This window comes from Scyliorhinus torazame, chromosome 17, assembly GCF_047496885.1.
Source record: "Scyliorhinus torazame isolate Kashiwa2021f chromosome 17, sScyTor2.1, whole genome shotgun sequence".
NCBI classification, from domain to species: domain Eukaryota; kingdom Metazoa; phylum Chordata; class Chondrichthyes; order Carcharhiniformes; family Scyliorhinidae; genus Scyliorhinus; species Scyliorhinus torazame.
The window spans coordinates 145,326,288-145,348,763 of NC_092723.1; the positions used below are offsets into that span (position 1 = coordinate 145,326,288).

General features: G+C 56.0%; 1 protein-coding gene across 1 annotated transcript in view; it reads left to right on the plus strand.

Annotated features, from left to right (window-relative positions):
* baiap3 (BAI1 associated protein 3) overlaps positions 1 to 22,476 on the plus strand; it is a 281,399-nt gene that overhangs the window by 194,023 nt on the left and 64,900 nt on the right. Inside the window, exons 20-24 of the mRNA XM_072481213.1 lie at positions 10,960 to 11,011; positions 12,044 to 12,195; positions 15,790 to 15,913; positions 16,234 to 16,377; positions 17,278 to 17,355. Of these exons, the coding sequence (XP_072337314.1) occupies positions 10,960 to 11,011; positions 12,044 to 12,195; positions 15,790 to 15,913; positions 16,234 to 16,377; positions 17,278 to 17,355 (550 nt within the window). The remainder of the gene's footprint in view (positions 1 to 10,959; positions 11,012 to 12,043; positions 12,196 to 15,789; positions 15,914 to 16,233; positions 16,378 to 17,277; positions 17,356 to 22,476) is intronic.

Consider the following 22,476-nt stretch of genomic DNA (forward strand, 5'->3'; position numbering starts at 1 on the left):
TCTGGATGGACTTGTTAACCTGCCCACAAATCGCTTTGTCCGCGAGCAACCCCACATCTGGTCTCCACAGCGGGCGATGCCCTCTCTCCACACTAACCCGTAGATCCACCCAGTGTGGGGCATGATCCAACACTGCGATTGCCGATTACTCAGTATCCACCACCCCCGGTCGTGGCGCCCTGCTCAGAACAAAAAAGTTGATGTCCGAGTATACCTTGTGGACATGTGAGAAAAAAGAAAATTCCTTCGCCCTTGGCCATGCAAACCTCCATGGGTCTACTCCCCCTATATGTTCCATAAACCCCTTCAATTCCTTTGCCGCAGCCGGCCTCTTCCCTGTCCTGGATTTTGACCGGTCCAATTCCGGATCAATGACTGTTAAAATTTCCTCCCATAATCCGGTTATGTGACTCTAAGTCTGGGGTCTTACCGAACACCCGCCTCAAAAATTCCACATCGTCCCAATTTGGAGATATATGTTCACAAGTACCACTCGCACCCCCTCCAGCTTCCCACTCACCATTATGTACCTACCCCCCTTGTCTGACACGATTCTCCCTGCCTCGAATGCCACTTGTTTGCTGATCAAGATCGCTACCCCCCCTGGTCTTTGAGTCCAGCCCTGAGTGGAATACTTGGCTAACCCACCCCTTTCGCAATCTCGTCTGGTCTGTAACCTTTAGGTGTGTCTCTTGTAGCATTGCCACGTCCGCCTTCAGCCTCCTCAAATGCGCAAACACGCGAGCCCTCTTGACCGGCCCATTCAAGCCTCTAACGTTCCATGTAATCAGCCTGGTTGGGGGGCTCCCCCCTCTCCCCCCCGACTAGCCATCACCCTTTTTAGGCCAGCTTCTGGCTCGCGCCCTCCGCCTCCTCGAGCCCCCCATCGGGCATTTGCCGTTCCCGACCTCCCATTTGTCCCCTAGTAACGGTTCCGCACCTGTCAGCAAAGCAGCTCCCCACCTCTCCCTCCCCCCTAGCAACAACACTAGATACCCAACCCCCACGTCAAGTAAGGGGGGGTTTAAGACACGTGGCATGTGTGGGCACCACACCTCGACATGGAGGGGTTGTGCTGGAAGGTGCCAGGGTGCGCTGGGGCACAAGCGCAGTGATTGGATATGGGGAGAGGGTGAGGTGCCAATGACTGATTTCTACTGGGGGGGGGGGGGGGGGGTTGGAGATCAGAGAGGGTGGGGGCAGAGGTCAGGGGTGTGGCAGGCAGAACAATGCCAGGGGACCCATGTCCACTTACCGTGACAGCTTGGTGGAGGGTCTTGGTCCTCTTCCTGCACTGTACAATAGTCCTCCTGGTCACAGTGTCCTGAACTGACGGCTGCTGCCATTGCCGCCCAGGCGACATTGGGGGCCCTGCTGCTGCTGAATCTCTAATGTCCTGTCTCGCCTCCATGGCGTGCAGAAGCCTGGCCAAGTCAGCAACCCCAAAGCGTGGAGCAGCTCTGCATGGTACCATGCTTGCATGCTGACTGAGAGTGAAATTTGAGCAAGCATTTTTTAAAAAGCATTTTTTATTCCAAATTTTCAACATTGTTACAATTTGCAACAAACCCACACACCTCCCAACCCACCAAGCACCCCCCCTCCCCCCACCCCCCCAGCAATCAATGGTAACCAATCCTCAAAATGCAAGATAAACAAAGCCGAACAGTTGTAGAACCCAATACTCCCCCCCACCCCCCGCCCCCATCCCCACCCCCAGCAAACTTTATCCAGGGACAAAAATTCCAGCAGGTCCCCCCCGCCACGCAGAGGCACAGGGTTGTTATGGGCCAGGGTTTAGAGAACCCCAAAGTGTATCATGGAGTTCACCTGACCCACCACTTTTATCGATTGTGGTATGGGGAGCACACGGCCCACTCTACAGGTGTGGTACAGCAGAAATGGAAAAGTATTTTTTAAAGCAAAACAATGTTTATTCTATGAACTCAAGTTAACCTTTTTAAAACATACAGTGACCATCTTAGCAACCATTAATGCAAATACAACCCCCCAAAGAATACAACACTAAGTAATCCTTAATAACTTCCTAAACAACATCCAGAAGACAAAAGAAACACCTTTTAACAGAAGCACATTAGGTTTACATTCACTACTGAGAACATTTATAATTCTGAATTCACCAAATGATCAAGGATAGTCTTTTCATGGCAGAGAAATCAACAGTACACCTCTGTCTAGCTTCAGCTCCAACACAGAAAACGAAACTAAAACACATCCTGCAGCAAACAGCCTAAAATGAAAGTAAAAAGCTGACAGACAGCCCAGCTCCACACACACTTTGACATCACTAATAAACATCCATTTCTTAAAGGTACATTTCTTAAACACCCATTTCTTAAAGGTACTCTCACATGACAGGGTAGAGAAGCTGACCTCCACCCAACAAGACCCGCCTGTGGCCGATCAGCGAGGCGAAGGCTAAAACATCTGTCACGCACCTGCCTGCAGCTCCGGCCGGTCCAACACCCCAAATATGGATTCTAGGGGACTGGACTCCACGTCCATATGTAAACCCCCCGAAATGATGCTGAATATCATCGTCCAAAACTTTTCCAGCTTCAGGCAGGGTCAAAGCATATGTACATGGTTCACAGGGCCCTTCCACATCGCTCGCAGACATCCTCCACCCCCTCGAACAGCCGGCTCATCCGAGACTTTGTAAGGTGCCCCCTGTACACTACCTTCAGCTGCGTCAGCCCCAGCCTCGTGACAAAGTCGAGGCATTTACCCCCCGCAACATCACGTTGACCCTCCTCCAGCGCCATCCCCAACTCTTCCTCTCACCTCGCTTTAACTCTCTCTATGGACATTCCGTCCCTCAAACGTTCGCCCCACGCCAGCCCAAACCTCTCGCCCAGCTCCTCCAGACTCACAAATCGCTCTCCCAGAAACAGGGGCGTCATTCTCCACACGGCTTGTGTGTGTGGGTGCGGCGGGGGGGGGGGGGGGTGGTTAGAATAGGCTGGGCTCCGGGGGAGTGCCGGGAGGGGGTCCGTGCCGGGGAGGGGGATGGGGGGTCCGTGCCAGGGTGGAGGTTGGGAGGGGGTCCGTGCCGGGGAGGGGGATGGGGGGGGGGGTCCGTGCCGGGGAGGGGGATGGGGGGGTCCGTGCCGAGGTGGAGGTTGGGGGGGGGTCCGTGCCGGGGAGGGGGATGGGGGGGTCCGTGCCGGGGTGGAGGTTGGGGGGGTCCGGGGAGGGGGATGGGGGGGGGGGGTCCGTGCCGGGGAGGGGGATGGGGGTGTCCGTGCCGGGGTGGAGGTTGGGGGTGGCCGTGCCGGGGTGGAGGTTGGGGGGGGGGTTCGTGCTGGGGAGGGGGATGGGAGGGGGTCCGTGCCGGGGTGGAGGTTGGGGGGGGGTCCGTGCCGGGGTGGAGGTTGGGGGGGGTCCATGCCGGGGAGGGGGTTGGGGGTGTCCGTGCCGGGGTGGAGGTTGGGGGTGTCCGTGCCGGGGTGGAGGTTGGGGGGTGGTCCGTGCCGGGGAGGGGGATGGGGGTGTCTGTGCCGGGGTGGAGGCTGGGGGGGGGTCCGTGCCGAGGAGGGGGATGGGGGTGTCCGTGCCGGGGTGGAGGTTGGGGGTGTCCGTGCCGGGGTGGAGGTTGGGGGGGGGGTCCGTGCCGGGGAGGGGGATGGGGGGGTCCGTGCCGGGGTGGGGGATGGGGGTCCGTGCTGGGGTGGAGGTTGGGGGGGGTCCGTGCCGGGGGGGGGGGGGTCCCTGCTGGGGAGGGGGATGGGAGGGCAAGTGAGTTGGTCCACCTGGCCAGGTGCCAGCCTCCAACAGTTGGACCCATGTGGTCCATGCCACCTGGCTGGGGGGAGGAGGGGATATGGGCAATGATGACATGTCGTCGTTCCCCTCCCCCCACCAGGCCGTCATGTTTTCAGATCATCCAGCGATGTTGGCCGCCGTGGCGGCAGCCGCTCATGTCTATGTTGCCCTGGATGAGGAGGAGGAGGAGCGTGCCAGAGAGGCGGCGCAGGCTGCTGCAGAGGGGCAGGCGGCAGCCGCCCAGGCTGGAGGGACACCTGACCGACAGGACGAGGAGGGGGAGGAGGACGTCGCGGCCCCACGGCAACGGAGGCACCCGAGGGCGCCCCGTGTGTACCGGCCCCGGCAGTCATACCAGGACCTCACGGACCGGGAATGCAGGAGGAGACTCCGGATGAGCCGGGAAACCGTGGCACACATCTGCCACCTGCTGGCACTCCTGTCACCGCGTGGCACTGGCGGGGGACACCCTCTCCCCGTGTCCGTCAAGGTTACGGTGGCCCTGAACTTTTATGCAACGGGGTCATTCCAGGCACCGAGTGGGGACCTGTCCGGCATATCGCAGACATCGGTGCACCGGTGCATCCGGGCAGTGACAGATGCCCTATATGCCATGGCGCACTGCTACATCCGCTTCCCCGTGGACCGGGCCAGCCAAGATGCCCGGGCCGTGGGCCTCTCTGCCGTGGCCGGGTTCCCCATGGTCCAGGGCGCGATCGATGGGATGCACGTCGCCGTGCGGCCACCTGCAGATAACAGGACCGTGTTCACTAATAGGAAGGGGACCTATTCGATGAACGTACAGGTGGTCTGCGACCACCGCATGATGATCCTGCACGTCTGCGCCCGTCACCCAGGCAGTGTACACGACTCATTCGTGTTGTCGCGGTCATCCATCCCCGGCATGTACGAGGGACGCCATCCCCAGCTGAGGGGCTGGATGCTGGGCGACAGGGGCTACCCATTGCGATCGTGGCTGATGACTCCTATACGGAGGCCACGCAATGAGGCGGAGAACCGCTACAATGATGCCCATGTAGCGACAAGGGGAGTGATAGAGAGGTGCTTTGGCGTGCTGAAGATGCGTTTCAGGTGCCTGGACCTCTCTGGGGGCGCCCTCCAGTATCGGTCAGATAGGGTCGGCCGCATCATTGTGGTGTGCTGCGTCCTGCACAACATAGCCCAGCAGAGGGGCGATGTGCCGCAGGCAGAGGAGGGCGGAGTGGAGGAGCAGCAGGAAGAGGCCCAGTCCTCCCCAGATGAGGGGGATGGGGGTAATGGTCAGGGCAGACGGGGTAGACACAGGCGGGTGGCTGTCCACCGTTACCGGCTGGCCCAGCGGGCACGGGACAGACTGATAGACGCCCGCTTCACTGACTAGATGGGTGTGGGAATCGGGTAGTATGGCCACAGACCGCACAGCATGGCAACAGCCGACCCCCCACCCATCCACCCACCCAGCACCCTCACCCCCCCCCCCATTGCCGATCCACCTGCGGCACAACGGGCCGGGCTCACCCAGTTGCGGGTGGATGCGTGTCTATCGCAGGCCATGGAGGATGATGACAACCCGCCCTGCGGTGAGCTCCTGGCTCTACATCGTTGGACTATGTCTGACCCATGGCCACAGTACCACCATCCACCCGGACCATCCCTGCATGCGGCTGTGACACTGCAGCGCACGGTCCCGTCCTCTGCCCGGGGGATGTTGATGGCGGCCCAGGGGGAAGGGGGCAGACTCACCTGGGGCTGACGTAAGACCATCCCTCACACACACACTTGCGCTCAACGTACATGACACCCCCGCACACTTTGGCGAGCTGCCAGCCTGTCCTGCCCGTTGCCCACCCGATGCACCTGGGACGGAAGGGGGGGAGTCCGAGGTGTCGTAGTGTACCGGGACCTCCCCTACAGCGGGAGCCGGGACGGACCACACCACCTCCTCCTCCCTCGGGGTGCCCAATGGCCCCCAGGCCTCTACATGGGTGGGGGATGCGAACGGACTGGCCACCCGACGCCCCCCCGACATCTGGCGCTGCCAGTCCTGGAGGCCCGTGCTGGTATCGACAGGGGTCTGCAGGTTTGCAGCCATGGAGCCCAGGGGGTTGGCAAACCCTGTCTGTGACAGTGCGACGCCGGCTCGCACATGGCCACTGGCGCCGATGCCCTCAGTGATGGCCTGCAGAGACTGGGCCATGGCCTGCTGAGACTGGGCCATGGCCTGCAGAGACTGGGCCATGGCCTGCTGAGACTGGGCTATGGCGTTGAGCGCCTCTGCCATCTGGCGCTGGCACTGGCTCATGGCCTCCTGTGAGAGGGCAGCCATTTTCTGGGCCACAGACGCCGCCTGCACGGAAAGCCCCAGGCCTCGCAAACCGTTCCCCATGTCTGACACCGTCGCACCCATTGCCTCCACCACGGACGCCACCCGTGCGGTGTCGGCCTGGGTGGCACGCATGACCGGCACCACTCCCAGCTCCTGGACGCGGGTGGACTCCTCCACCTGCGACCGCAGCCGCCGCAAGCCGCCCGTCACCCTCTTCGCTTGTCTCCGGGTCGGTGGTTGCATCGGATCTATGTGTGGGTGTGGTAACTCCAGGAACCCGGGATCCATCTGGGCGGCAGATGTTCGCTTGGGCTGGGCTGCCCTCCGACCGCCCGGCCCCTCTGCTGCTCCTACCTCCACCTGCTGTACCGGGACGGCTGTGTTGTGCGCACCAGTGAGTGTACCAGACGCCTCATCACTAAAGTGCCCAACCGAGGTGAGTGTTTCTGCGATGGTGGAGGGTGTTGGTGACAGCAGTGGCGTTGTGTCGTGCTCTTCGTCCCACCCTGAGTCCATGGCACTTTGGGGTGGGGGTTCGTCTCCACCCATCCACTCTGAGTCACTGTCCGGTATTTCGTCTTCCTGGGTAGTGCTGTCCCGGGTACTGCTGTCCCGGGTAGTGGTGTCCCGGGTAGTGGTGTCCCGGGTAGTGGTGTCCCGGGTAGTGGTGTCCCGGGTAGTGCTGTCCCGGGTAGTGGTGTCCCGGGTAGTGGTGTCCCGGGTAGTGCTGTCCCGGGTAGTGGTGTCCCGGGTAGTGGTGTCCCGGGTAGTGGTGTCCCGGGTAGTGGTGTCCCGGGTAGTGGTGTCCTGGCTCGGATGTGACGGGGGCTTGTGGCTGCCCCCCTCATCGCTGGGTGGTCGCTCTCGCACGTGACGGGGGTGTCGTCTCCCTGTTGCTCCAGGTCTCTCCGTCTCCCGTGGTGTGCGAGGGGCATCCTGCGGGCGTCGCATGCTGGAGGGTGCGGGTCTCTCCATCTCCCGTGGTCTCCGAGGGGCATCCTGCGGGCGTCACATGCCGGAGGGTCCGGGTCTCTCCGTCTCCCGTGGCCTCCGAGGGGCATCCTGCGGGCGTCGCATGCCGGAGGGTCCGGGTCTCTCCGTCTCCCGTGGCCTCCGAGGGGCATCCTGCGGGCGGTCTGCATCTGCGGGGATGGGTGCCTGGACGTTTGGTCCTGCGATACACAATGAAGCATGCATGGTTAGACATCAGGCAGTGATCAGGTGATACGGGGGAGGGGGATATAGGGGAGGGGGGATATGGGGATGGGCTGTCGGTGGCTCACTTGCTAGTACGCCCCCGACCTCTGCATCAGCAACCTCCCGGTCCTCAGGTCCGCCAGCCAGTTCCAGGGCCCTTTCCTCGTGTTCGGTCAGTGGCCTCTCATCAGCGGGGTCTCCTCCAGTCCTCACATGCTCCCTATTGTTGTGAGCGCGCTTCTCCTGTGGCGGGGGTGGGGGGGGCGGGGGGGGGGGGGTGGCAGGGGTAAAAGGCAACACTGTTAGGCAGGTATATGAATGCACGCCATCGGTTGCGCGTGCATTGCAGAGGTTAAGGTTAGGGCTGGATTCACTTGGGGATATGGGGGAGAGGGGGATATGGGGGAGGGCGGGATATGGGGGAGGGCGGGATATGGGGGAGGGCGGGATATGGGGGAGGGGGGATATGGGGGAGGGGGGATATGGGGGAGGGGGGGATATGGAGGAGGGGGGGATATGGGGGAGGCTCACCCTGCCTGCTCTGACGAGGTCGTTCACCTTCTTGTGGCACTGGGTGCCTGTCCGTGGTGTCAGGGCCACAGCGGTGACGGCCTCTGCCACTTCCCTCCACAGACGCCGGCTGTGGCGTGGGGCAACTCTGCGGCCGTGCCCGGGATACAGGGCGTCCCTCCTCTGCTCCATCGCGTCCAGGAGCACCTCCACATCGCTTGACTCGAACCTCGGGGCTGAGCGACGGCCAGCCATCCAGTCGGGTGTTGCGGTCGGGTGTTCCGGTCGGGTGGGGGGGAGCTGCGCGACCTTATGAGCCGTCACGCCGTGCGGCGCGTAGGACGCTGCACGGCGTGAACCACTGCGCAAGCGCGGATCCCGTTACGTCGCTGCTAGCCCATTTCAGGCCGGAGACTATCGACCCACTTTTCCGACGTGACGCAAGTCGGATTTGCGCCGTTTTTTGCGCCGATCGGCGGACTTTCCGCCGATAACGGAGAATTTCGCCCCAGATCCTTCATTTCCTTAATCCCCTTCTCTTCCCATCCCCAAAACCTTGCGCCCATCCTCCCCGGCTCGAACCCGTGATCCCCTCTAATCGGCAATTCCCCCCCCCACCCAGCTTCCAACCTGAAATGGTGCCCAAACTGCCTCCAGATCTTCAGCGTAGCCACCTCCACTGGACTCACCGAATACTTCCCTGGGACCATCAGGAGCGGCACCATTACCAGCGTCCACAATCCGATCCCCTGCAAGAACCCACCGTCATCCTCACCCACAAAAGCCCCCACCTCCCTATTCCATCCCTGAATCTTCTCTGCATTTGCCGCCCAAGTGTAATACATCAGATTTGGGAGGCCATACCCCCCGTCCCCCCGCCTGCCGTCCCCTCTTCAGTATTACCTTCCTAATCCTACCCTCCCAAACAAACAAGATAGCCTGTCCACCCCCCTAAGAAACACCTTGGGCAAAAAGACCGGCAGGCATTGAAACAAGAACAGGAATCACGGCAAAACATGAATCTTTACTGCCTGTACCAACCAAGGACAGAGGGAGATTGTCCCACATCAACAAGTCAGCCTTCACCCTCCCCACCATGCTAGTGAAATTAAACTTCCGAAGCCCTGCCCAATCGTGGGCAACCTGCATCCCCAAATACCTAAAATGAGATGCACCAGGCGAAAGGGCAGCCCCCCCCCCCTCCACTTATCACACTCCCGGAGGGGAGACCATAAAGTACTCTCTGTTCTCTGAATTCAGTTTGTACCCTGAAAATGTCCCAAATCAATGAAGCAACCCCATTATACTCCCCACCGAAAAGCTCGGTTCTGAAATATACAGCAGTAAGTCATCTGAATATAAGGACACCCTGTGCTCCACACCCCCCTCTCTCTCCCCTACCACAACCCCGAGCTCCTCAGTGCAATAGCCATGGCTCTATAGCCAGTGCAAACAGAATGGGGGACAGGGGGCATCCCTGCCTTGTGCCCCAGTGCAATGCAAAATATCCTGAATTCATACTATTGGTGCCCATGCTCACCTTCGGCTCCTTATGTAACAGCTGCATGCACGCTACAAGCTTCGACCCAATCTCAAATCTCTCCAATACCGCCATTAAATAACTCCACTCTACCCGATCAAACGCCTTCTCCACATCCATCGGTACCACCGCCTCCGTCTCCCTTCCCTCTGCCCGGAGAAAGCACCATATTCAACAGTCTCCTCGCATTCGAGGCCAGCTGTCTGCCCTTTACGAACCCCGTCCGGTCCTCCCCAATCACCTGTAGAAGGAACCCTTCCAACCTTAACACCAACACCTTTGCCAATATCTTGGTGTCTACATTCAGCAGAGACATAGGCTTGTACAACCCACACTCCACCGGATCCTTATCCTTTTTAAGCAATAACAAGATGGAGGCTTGCCCCATCGTTTGCAGCAAGTCACCCCTGCCCATCACGTCCTTGAACATTCCTACCATCGGTGGCGCCAGCATATCCTTGAATATTTTATAAAATTCAACCGGGAACCCATCTGGCCCCGCCGTCTTCCCTGCCTGCATCCTCCCAATCGCCACCTTCACCTCCTCCACCCTGATCGGCTCCTCCAACCCTGCCCTCTGCACCACCCCCAACCTCAGGCTCTCTAACCCACCTAAAAACTCCCTCATCTCCCGCTCTTCCTCTGGTGGCTCCGACTTATACAGGTCCATATAGAACTCCTCAAACACCCTATTATTCTGTTCCAGAGTCATCACCAACTCCCCCGTCCTGTCCCACACCCAAACTATCTCGCCTCGCTGCAGCCTCCATACGGAGCTGACCTGCCAACATACGCCCTGCCTTCTCCCCTTACCCCCCTCACCCTTGAGAAGCACCCTCGCCTTTATCAACCGACACACTGCTTTCGCCGTGGACAATAGGTCAAACTTTGCATGAACCTCCTTCCTCTTTGCCAGGAGACCCAGGTCCTACTATCACCCCTACTATCAACGCGTGGGTATTCAGAACCAGGATGGCATCCAGCGCTCTCTTCACGAACCCTGGTGAGCGAGCGTTTAAAAGCAGCTCCCCATTGTTAGCGGGGAGGTGCTGGGTGCGAGTCTGGCGAATCAGCTGGTGGGAAGCCAATACCAGCATGAAGCTAGTGGGGGCTGATTTTCGGCACTACGTGCCGTTAGATACGTGCCGCGATCTTGCTGGTGCGGCCATCAGGCAAACACCCAGGAAATCGTGCCCAAAATGACACTCTGAACTTTTTCCGTTAAATTGCGCCCCGTGTGTTTGATTGACACAGCCAGGACATGTACGGGACAGGATAGGTCCCCAGTAAAGTTCCCTCTGCACTATCCCCAATGAATTCCTCAACAGTCTTGTGGGGCAGAGGCAACTTTTGTGGAACACGGCAAGCATTTCTGACTGCACAAATTATTGTGTTTTGACGCAATGGGTAACTGAGCTCAGCTGTAGGTGGCGTTCCCCCACCCCCATGCCTGCATCTCCAACGCACGGAGAGATGCCCTTTCGGTGGGGGTGTCGAGCACAAGTGGTCATGTCAATAAATTCTGCAGGTTGTGCCCCTGTCGGGTGGAGTAACTGAGCAAGGGCTCTTCATACTTGGAATAATTTCTGTCTTTTCCCAGTGTTGTGAAGATTGATTACTTCAGCATCACCTATCAACAACTGGAGAAACTGGTAAGGAGATTGTGTGAGGCTGTGAGTACTCAGAGCACATCTGTCCCCTCCATCCAACCCCATATGCTGGATCCTTCCAGGCCCAGAGAACCCCCCCCCCCCCCTCCCCCCCCTCATTGTGTGAGAAAGTGTGAGAAAGACCGTGTATGAAACTCTGATATTCCCTATGTGAGACTCCAAGCCCCTAACCCACCCAGGGACTTTAATCCCCAGAGACTCCAAGTTCCCTCCATGTGTGTGAGACTCTGAACTTCCCGAGGGAGAAAGACTTGTATTTAGCCAAGAGCTCCACAAACTGGAAAAATAAATATTGTCTCAGTTTATTTGACTCCAACTCCGGTTTTAAGTTGTCTCATTTTAGTTCTCTGTGTTGATTTTTTTTGCCCTCCCTCCATTTCTCTCATCCTCTCTTCTCCCTCTCTCCATTGCTCTGGCCTCTCCCTCCATCCCCTCCCTAACTCCCTCTCCCTCCTTTCCCAATCTCTTTCTCCACTCCCATCTCAGTCCCTCCCCATCTGCCACCCTCCCACCTCCCATTTGCCACTTGCCCATTTCCCCACCAGCTTATTTTGGGTTTCCTGGCTGACTGGATGATCTCGGGTCCCTGGAACCTCTCGGGAGCTGGCTGTCAGGATGTGTGAGGGGTTTGTTTTCTGCCCTTCCCACTGTCTGACAGAGGAGACTTCAGCATTTACTTCATAGTAGCTGCCTGGCCACTCTGGTCAGCACCTCTGGAGTAACATGCTGCCCACCACAACCTCACCCACCAGTCTGAGTGACCAGCTTCACTGTGGTTCCTCACTACAAACCCTTCATTAGAATCGCTCAGTTGCTGATAGACCCCTCCATCGTTGCAGATCTCTCAAAGTCCTGGAAAGAGTGGGGAAGAGCCTAACCCAGGACAGTGCCCAAGACCACCTGATTATCATGAGGAAGATGGGAACTTCTCCCCTCCTATTCCCCCCGCATCCCACCTAAGATAAATAGGTTAATGGCACTAAGTGTTTCCTTAAAACTATCTGCTTGGTGCAGGTCGCCGATGATGTTGTGTCACTGATGGAGGAGTTGGGTGCTGCCGTGGAAGAAGAGAGGTCGAAAATGACCCAGCAGATGGGGGAGACGCTGTTTGAGCTGTACCTGTCCCTCAAAGAACTGAAACATTTCAAGCAACTGATTCCATTGAAGTGAGTCAACAGAAGCTGCAACTACTTAATGGGGTTAAGAAGTCAGACTGAGCAGGAATTCCAGGGAATGTCAGAAGGTGAGGCTGAAATGGTGAGTTATGTAGTGAGGGAGAGAGCAACGGAGACCATTGGTGCTGACGATGCAGAGGTCAGGTGACAGTAACTCCAGTCTCAGAAGTCAAGTCTTGGGACTGGGAGGATTTGTGTGGAGCTTAGTGATGATAGGGGTAATCCTTGTACAATGACCTGGATTTGCCTGATCAGAGGATACAATCATTCAGCACATTCAGTCTTTTCTGCCTGTACCAGTTCTCTGGGAGAGCTATCCAATTATCCCACTCCTCTGCTCTTTTCCCCATAACCATGGCATAATTTTCCCTTCCGAGTGTTTATCCAATTCCTTTTCGAATGTTACTTGCTAATCAGTGAATTTCACGCCCTCTGCTCGCTGTCCTTTCTGCCACCGGAAAGAGTCCTTCTTTATTTACTCTTTCAAAACTATTCAGCATTTTGCACATCTGCATCAAATCTCCACTTACCCTTCTCTGCTTTATTGAAATCGACCCCACTAAACCTCCCAATAACTGCGAATAACTGAAGTCCCACATTTCCTGTACTATTTTGGTATTTCCCCACTGACATCATCCCCAAAAGGCAGTGCCCAGAATTTTAGCACCAGAGTCACGCTGGATCCTGTGGACAGGGAGTGGTCTATCACACTGGATCCTGTGGGCAGGGAGTGGTCTATCACACTGGATCCTGTGGGCAGGGAGTGGTCTATCACACTGGATCCTGTGGGCAGGGAGTGGTCTACACTTTGGATCCTGTGGGCAGGGAGTGATCTATCACATTGTATCCTGTGGACAGGGAGTGGTCTATCACACTGGATCCTGTGGACAGGGAGTGGTCTATCACAATGGATCCTGTGGACAGGGAGTGGTCTATCACACTGGATCCTGTGGACAGGGAGTGATCTATCACATTGTATCCTGTGGACAGGGAGTGGTCTATCACACTGGATCCTGTGGACAGGGAGTGGTCTATCACAATGGATCCTGTGGACAGGGAGTGGTCTCTCACACTGGATCCTGTGGACAGGGAGTGGTCTATCACACTGGATCCTGTGGGCAGTGAGTGGTCTATCACACTGGATCCTGTGGACAGGGAGTGGTCTATCGCACTGGCTCCTGTGGACAGGGAGTGGTCTATCACACTGGATCCTGTGGACAGGGAGTGGTCTATCACACTGGATCCTGTGGACAGGGAGTGGTCTATCACACTGGATCCTGTGGACAGGGAGTGGTCTGTCACACTGGATCCTGTGGACAGGGAGTGGTCTATCACACTGGATCCTGTGGGCAGCGAGTGGTCTGTCACACTGGATCCTGTGGGCAAGGAGTGTGTCACACTGGATCCTGTGGTCAGGGAGTGGTCTATCACACTGGATCCTGTGGACAGGGAGTGGTCTGTCACACTGGATCCTGTGGACAGGGAGTGGTCTGTCATACTGGACCCTGTGGGCAGCGAGTGGTCTAAAACACTGGATCCTGTGGACAGGGAGTGGTCTATCATGCTGGATCCTGTGGACAGGGAGTGGTCTATCACACTGGATCCTGTAGACAGGGAGTGGTCTATCACACTGGATCCTGTGGACTGGAAATGGTCTATCACACTGGATCCTGTGGGCAGGGAGTGGTCTGTCACATTGGAGCCTGTGGACCGGGAGTGGTCTATCACACTGGATCCTGTGGACAGGGAGTGGTCTATCACAATGGATCCTGTGGACTGGAAATGGTCTAGCACACTGGATCCTGTGGACAGCATGTGGTCTATAACACTGGATCCTGTGGACAGGATGTGGTCTATCACACTGGATCCTGTAGACTGGGATTAGTCTGTTACACTGGATCCTGTGGACAGGGAGTGGTCTATCACACTGGATCCTGTGGACAGGGAGTGGTCTATCACACTGGATCCTGTAGACAGGGAGTGGTCTATCACACTGGATCCTGTAGCCTGGGATTAGTCTGTTACACTGGATCCTGTGGACAGGGAGTGGTCTATCACACTGGATCCTGTGGACAGGGAGTGGTCTATCACACTGGATCCTGTGGACAGGGTGTGGCCTATCATGCTTGATCCTGTGGACAGGGAGTGGTCGATCACACTGGATCCTGTGGACAGGGAGTGGTCTATCACACTGGATCCTGTGGACAGGGAGTGGTCTATCACACTGGATCCTGAGGACAGGGAGTGGTCTATCACACTGGATCCTGTGGACAGGGAGTGGCCTATCATGCTTGATCCTGTGGACAGGGAGTGGTCGATCACACTGGATCCTGTGGACAGGGAGTGGTCTATCACACTGGATCCTGTGGACTGGAAATGGTCTAGCACACTGGATCCTGTGGGCAGGGAGTGGTCTATCACATTGTATCCTGTGGACAGGGAGTGGTCTATCACACTGGATCCTGTGGTCAGGGAGTGGTCCATCACACTGGATCCGGTGGACTGGAAATGGTCTATCACACTGGATCCTGTGGATAGGGAGCGGTCTATCACATTGGATCTGTGGGCAGGGAGTGGTCTATCACACTGGATCCTGTGGACAGGATGTGGTCTATCACACTGTATCCTGTGGACAGGGAGTGTGTCACACTGGATCCTGTGGGCAGGGAGTGGTCTATCACACTGGACCCCGTGGACAGGGAGTGATCACACTGGATCTTGTGGACAGGGAATGGTCTGTCACACTGGATCCTGTGGACAGGGAGTTGTCTATCACACTGGATCCTGTGGACAGGGAGTGGTCTATCACACTGGATCCTGTGGACAGGGAGTGGTCTATCACACTGGATCCTGTGGACAGGGAGTGGTCTATCACACTGGATCCTGTGGACAGGGAGTGGTCTATCACACTGGATCCTGTGGACAGGGAGTGGTCTGTCACACTGGATCCTGTGGACAGGGAGTGGTCTATCGCACTGGTTTTTGTGGACAGGGAGTGGTTTATTACACTGGCTCCTGTAGACTGGGATTAGTCTGTTACACTGGATCCTGTGGACAGGGAGTGGTCTATCACACTGTATCCTGTGGACAGGGAGTGGTCTATCACACTGGATCCTGTGGACAGGGAGTGGTCTGTCACACTGGATCCTGTGGACAGGGAGTGGTCTATCACACTGGATCCTGTGGACAGCGAGTGGTCTATCACACTGGCTTTTGGGACTGGGAGTGGTCTATTACACTGGCTCCTGTAGACTGGGATTAGTCTGTTACACTGGATCCTGTGGACAGGGAGTGGACTATCACACTGTATCTTGTGGACAGGGAGTGGTCTATCACACTGGATCCTGTGGACAGGGAGTGGTCTGTCACACTGGATCCTGTGGACAGGAAGTGGTCTATCACACTGGATCCTGTGGACAGGGAGTGGTCTATCACACATGGATCCTGTGGACAGGGAGTGATCTAACACACTGGATCTGTGGACAGGGAATGGTCTATCACACTGGATCTTGTGGACAGGGAGTGGTCCATCATACTGGATCCCACCAAGACTCTAAATCTGATTTGTTTTCCCACCCTCTATAGGGACTCAAAACCTCTGGCACTCACAAATTTCCACGATTGGTTTCAGATGTCCATTAACAAGTGGCTCCAAATCGTTTATGAGAAGTCATGTGAACGTATTACAAAGGCAGTGATGGTGGATCAGGTAAATGACCTCAGTAAGACATGATGACAAAGTTAAAGACCCATGATGTCCTCTTCTGTTCAACTGTGGTCAAGTAATTGTATTGTAACTGTGCCAGCATATGGTACATTGAGGGAACACGGATGAAGACTTGGGTCAGTTAAATCAAGAGAAACATTTGTACTCAAAGGGTAGTTGGATTTTGTGATGGGGAGATTTCACATGGGCTGTGGAAAGCTGAATGGCCTTTTCCCTCAATGGGGAACCTCAGAGAGAATTTTACGTTGCGTGTTGCTTTCTTGATTGACAATGGCGGTGAATGTTTGTGATTTTCTCCCCAGCTCGCTCCTGTTGACACTTTGTCCAAACACAGCAGCTCGGCTGTCGATGTAGTGACCTGTTTCACTCAGATCAAGAGCTTCTGGCTGCAGCTGGCCTGGCCTGACCCCATGGGAGCCTTTGTCTTTGTAACAAAAATCACTGACGTGAGTATGAGCACAACCTCTATGATTACTGCAGGTTTCTGCAATGGTGCTGTTTCTTGAGGGAGCCTCAACTACACAGTATATTGGCCCTGTTCTAGTGTCTCCCTCAATATGTACCCGTCCAACTGGAGTGGAAAGGCTTAGGAATGAGTGGAGGTCAGAGGGCAGGCCACTATTGTTTCACTAGTCCTGGGTTTCCGCTTACAGAGCAAAATCAACATGGCTCAGGAATAGCTCAGGTGTAGGGCCCTGTCACATTTTATTTCAATAGGTCTTGACTTTAGAGTGAGTCTTTGTTCTATATCCATTTCATAGCCCTTTAGTGTGTCCCATCCCTGGCTACACATGACCAGGGGGCAATTGTCACTGCAGGGACCCCCGTCTTTCGTTTCAGTACTTCTTTCTCCTCCAGCAAAAAGGGGCAGGGATATTTTCTGTGTTCGATGCATTATATATATCCAAGTTGCTGCTGTTCAATGTATTGCTGATTGAAGTTGTATTCCTGTGTGCTGTGCTTGTGTGGTTGTTGGGAGTATCATAGAATCCCTACAATGCAGAAGAGGCCATTTGTCCCATCAAGTCTGCACCGATCCTCCGAAAGAGCACCCTACCTAGGCCCAATCCCTGCCCTATCCCCGTAATCCCACCTAATCTTTGGACACCAAGGGGAAATTTAGCATGGCCAATCCACCTAACCTCTGGAGGAAACCCACACAGACATGAGGAGAGCGTACACACTCCACACAGTCACCCAAGGCCAGAATTGAACCCTGGTCCCTGGCACTGTGAGGCAGCAGTGCAAACCACTGTCTAACCGTGCTGCCTGTAATTGCAGTAACCAGTTTGTGTCCTGTGGTCTGTATTCCCAGGACCAATTGATATTTCCATGGTTTCTTTCAGGATATTTGTAATGCAGCCGTGATGTACTCGGAAATGGTGAGACAAAAGGCAGATGATCAGAAGAAAATTACACAACAGGTGAGTTCTGAGGAATTCTTGAGAACAGGAGGCACCACAACCAGATGTGGTTCATCTTTCATGGTGGATATCATATGGTTAATAATTCCATATAGAAACCCAATGAGCCAAACTCCTTCCCATTCACGCCCATTGTATAAATCTCAGTGAGTCAAATGTTTTCCATTCACTGTTAGTTTTGCACTGATGATGTAGAGTGACCACCTATAGTGTCCTTCCTGGGCTCTGGGTATAGTTCTGGATCTGCTCTGTTAGGCTGCTTATGGTGATGTCTCTTGTTCTCTTGTTTCACTGAATCACAGAATTGTTCTGGAGGCCATTTGGCCCATCGTGTCTGATGCACGATCAATGACCAGTAAAGCGAGGTTGTAGTCCAACTGAAGGCTTTAATAAGCTAGATGTTTCCCCCAGCAGCTCAGGTACAGAAAGAAGGCTGCTGGGGCGGCACTGGCTCTTATACCCCGCCTTGCAGGGCGGAGATACCATACAGCTTGACCTATAGGAAACATACAATATCTACCAATGGTGTTCCAGCATTAATCGGTACTACCACATTCACCCCCTGTTAAAAAAGAGTCCGGCGGGGGTGGTGGCTTGATATTACAAAATGGTAGAAATTATAGTTATGGAGGTACCGTAATACCTCCGTACAGTGTTTTGTCTTATTGTCGTACTATTTACAGATTCACAATTAACTATATACACTTTTAAAATGAAGCAATCAGTCGATCGGGGGCCCTGGTCGTCCTCTGTGATCGCCGAAGTTCTGGTGGTGACGCCGGTGGAGGCTCGGGCGTCTGTGGCTCCGGGAGCGTGGCCTCGATCTCTGTGGCAGCTTTGACACCCCTAGATGGCGTTGGTGGGGAAAACGGTTGACCTGGGAAGGGAGCTCCTGCGGGGTGCGTCGGTGGGTGGAGGGGCCTAGATGGGGCCAGCGGAAGGACCGATCCTCCTGGGAAGGCGGCGGCTGTAAGGTGCACCAGTGGGAGGGAGGGTGGGACTAGTGATTGGGGTGTGCGTGGGGTTCCAGCGGGCGCCAGGTCTCGTAGGGAGACTGTATATTGCCGGCCGTTGGGGTACGCCACGTAGACGTACTGGGGGATAGCATGGAGAAGATGGACCCTCTCGACCAACGGGACCGACTTGTGCGCCCGCACGTGTTTTCAGAGCAGGATGGGTCCGGGAGCTGCCAGCCAGGTCGGGAGCGAAGTCCCAGAGGAGGACTTCATGGGGAAGACAAGGAGACGTTAGTGAGGTGTTTGGTTGGTCGTGGTATAAAGCAGTGACCGGATGGAGTGGAGGGCATTCGGGAGGACTTCATGCCAGCGGGAGACTGGGAGATTCCTGGACCGTAGGGCCAGTAGGACGGTCTTCCAGACCGTTCCGTTCTCCCTCTCTACCTGTCCGTTACCCCGGGGGTTGTAACTGGTCGTCCTGCTCGAGGCGATGCCCTTGCTGAGCAGGAATTGACGCAGTTCGTCACTCATAAAGGAGGACCCCCTATCACTATGTATGTAAGCGGGGAACCCGAACAGCGTAAAGCTGCTATGGATGGCCTTGATGACGGTGGTTGCGGTCATGTCGGGGCAGAGGATGGCGAATGGGAACCGGGAGTACTCGTCAATCACGTTCAGGAAGTACGTGTTGCGGTCGGTGGAGGGGAGGGGGCCTTTGAAGTCCATGCTGAGGCATTCAAAGGAACGGGAAGCCTTTACCAGATGTGCTTTCTCTGGCCTGTAGGAGTGCGGTTTGCATTCCGCACAGATTTGGCAATTCCTGGTGGCTGACCTGACCTCCTCGATGGAGTAGGGCAGGTTGCGGGTCTTGATAAAGTGGAAGAAGTGAGTGACCCCCGGGTGGCAGAGGTCCTCGTGGAGGGCTCGGAGGCGGTCCACTTGTGCGGTGGCACATGTGCCGCGGGACAGGGCATCAGGAGGCTCGTTTAGCTTCCCGGGACGATACAAGATCTCGTAATTGTAGGTGGAGAGTTCGATCCTCCACCGCAAGATCTTATCGTTTTTTATCTTGCCCCGCTGTGAATTATCGAACATGAAAGCAACCGACTGTTGATCCGTGAGGAGAGTGAATCTCCTGCCGGACAGGTAATGCCTCCAATGTCGCACAGCTTCTACTATGGCCTGGGCCTCCTTTTCGACCGAGGAGTGGCGGATTTCAGAGGCATGGAGGGTAGGTGAGAAGAAGGACACAGGCATGCCCGCTTGGTTGAGGGTGGCGGCCAGAGCTACGTCAGACGCGTCGCTCTCGACCTGGAAGGGGAGGGACTCGTCAATGGTGCACATCGTGGCTTTTGCGATGTCCGCTTTGATGCGGCTGAAGGGTGGCGGGCCTCTATCGACAGGGGAAAAATTGTGGATTAGATCAGGGGACGGGCCTTGTCCGCATAGTTGGGGACCCACTAAGCAAAGTAAGAGAAAAACCCAAGGCAGCGCTTCAGGGCCTTGGAGCAGTGAGGGAGGGGGAACTCCAGAAGGGGGCGCATGCGCTCAAGGTCGGGGTCTATAACTCCATTTCGCACTACGTAGCCGAGGATGGCTAAGCGGTCGGTGCTAAACACGTATTTATCCTTGTTGTATGTAAGGTCAAGGATCTTTGCGGTCTGGAGGAATTTTCGGAGGTTGGTGTCGTGGTCCTGCTGGTCGTGGGCGCAGATGGTGACATCATCGAGATACGGGAACGTTGCCCGTAAACCGTACCAGTCAACCATTCGGTCCATCTCGCGCTGGAAGACCGAGACCCCGTTACTGACACCGAAGGAACCCTTAAGAAGTGGTAGAGCCGCCCATCTGCAGTGTACTTGTGGTCACTAATGCGGATGGGGAGCTGGTGGTAGGCGGACTTAAGACCCACCGTGGAGAAGACCTTGTAATGCGCGATCCTGTTTACCAGGTCGGATATGCGGGGGAGAGGGTACGTGTCCAGCTGCGTAAACCCGTTGATGGTCTGACTGCAGTCGATGACCATCCTATGCTTCTCCCCGGTCTTTACCACCACTACTTGAGCTCTCCAGGGACTGTTGCTAGCTCCAATGACTCCTTCCCTCAGTAGCCTTTGGACCTCTGACCTAATAAAGATCCGATCCTGGGCACTGTACCGTCTGCTCCTGGTGGTGACGGGTTTGCAATCCGGGGTGAGGTTCGCAAACAGGGAAGGCGAATCGACCTTGAGGGTCGCGAGGCCGCAGACAGTGAGGGGGGTATAGGGCCGCCGAATTTGAAAGTTAGACTTTGGAGATTGCACTGGAAGTCTAACCCTAGGAGTGTGGCCGCGCAGAGATGGGGAAGGGCGTAGAGCCAGTAATTTTTAAACTCCCTTCCCTGGACCTTGAGGTTTGCTGCACAAAACCCCTTTATCTCTACTGAGTGGGAACCGGAGGCCAGGGAGATTTTTTTGATTAATGGGGTGGACGAGTAGAGAACAGCGCCTTACCATGTCGGGGTGTATGAAGCTCTCCGTGGTCCCCGAATCGATTAAGCAGGACGTCTCGTGCCCGTTGATTAGTACTGTTGTTGTAGCAGTTGAGAGTGTTCGAGGCCGGGACTGATCCAGAGTCACCGAGGCTAATCGCAGCAGTTGAGTGTTCTCTTCGGGCGGTGTGCGGTCAGCTGAGCTGGGGTCCTGGGAGTCCATCAAGATGCCGGCTCCCATTGGTCGCACATGGCTGGGGGTGCACAAAATGGCGGCGCCCATCCATCGCACGTGGCGTCCGCAGGACAAGATGGCGGCTCCCAGGGGCCGCACGTGGCCCTGGAGGAGGAAGATGGCGGAACCCGCTGGCCGCACGGGGACCGTGGACAGGGTTGTGGTGGCGGTCCGCATTCGCCACCGGAGACCGCAGCGACCACATGGGCCTGGCATACCACCACGAAGTGGCCCTTTTTACCGTATCCCTTGCAGGTGGTTGAGCGGGCCGGACAGCGCTGCCGGGGGGTGCTTGGCCTGCTCGCAAAAGTAGCAGCGGGGCCCCCCGGGGTTGCCAGGCCTCCTTGCAGCACAAGCTTGTGGGGGGATGGGAGATGTATCGGGGTCGGCTGCGGAGGGGTTCCATGCTGCCCAGGGGGCTGCCGCGCGGTCGTGAACGGGCGGGCGTTTCGGGAGGCCACATCCAGGGAGCCTGCAAGGGCCCGTGCCTCCTTGAGGCCTAGGGTGTCTTTTTCCAGCAATCGCTGGCGGATTTGGGAGGACAGCATACCTGCCACAAAAGCATCCCGGATCAAAGGTTCTGTGTAGTCGCTCGCCGAAACTTGCGTGCAGCTGCAGTTTCTCCCCAACACCAGGAACGCACGATAGAATTCTTCCAGCGATTCCCCCAGGGATTTGTCACCTCGTTGCTAGCAGATGTCGGGCATAGACCTGGTTTACCAGGTGGATATAATGTCCTTTTAGCATTTCCATTGCTGCATCGAAGTCTTCCGCTTCCTCGATGAGGGTGTAAATCTCCGAGCTCACCCTCGAGTGCAGGACTTGCAATTTCTGTTCTCCTGTGGGTGTGTTTTTGGCCATTCTGAGATATCCTTTAAAACACGCCAGCCAGTGCTTGAAGGTTGCCGCTGAGTTCGCCGCGTGGGGGCTGTGTTGCAGACACTCCGGCTTGATTCGGAGCTCCATCCTTTAAAATCTAGCTTACTAAATTGATGCATGATCAATGACCACTAAAGCGAGGTTGTAGTCAAACTGATAAGCTAGATGTTTCCCCCAGCAGCTCAGGTACAGAAAGAAGGCTGCTGGGGCGGCACGGGCTCTTATACCCCGCCTTGCAGGGCGGAGCTACCATACAGCTTGACCAATAGGAAACATACAATATCTACCAATGGTGTTCCAGCATTACCAGGTACCGTAATACCTCTACACAGACTACCACAGTGTCTGCACCGGCTCTCCAAATGAGCATCGTGACTTTATGCCATTCCCCTGCCTTTTCCCCGCACCCCTGCACATTGTCTCTACTCAAATAATCATCTAATGCCTTCTTGAATGCCTGAAATGGATCCTCCTCCGCCACACTTGCATTCCAGACCCGAAAACGCACGTGTGAAAATATTTTTTTCTCACATCACATTTGCAATGGATCCAGTCTGGGGATAGACAGGCTGCCCATGACAT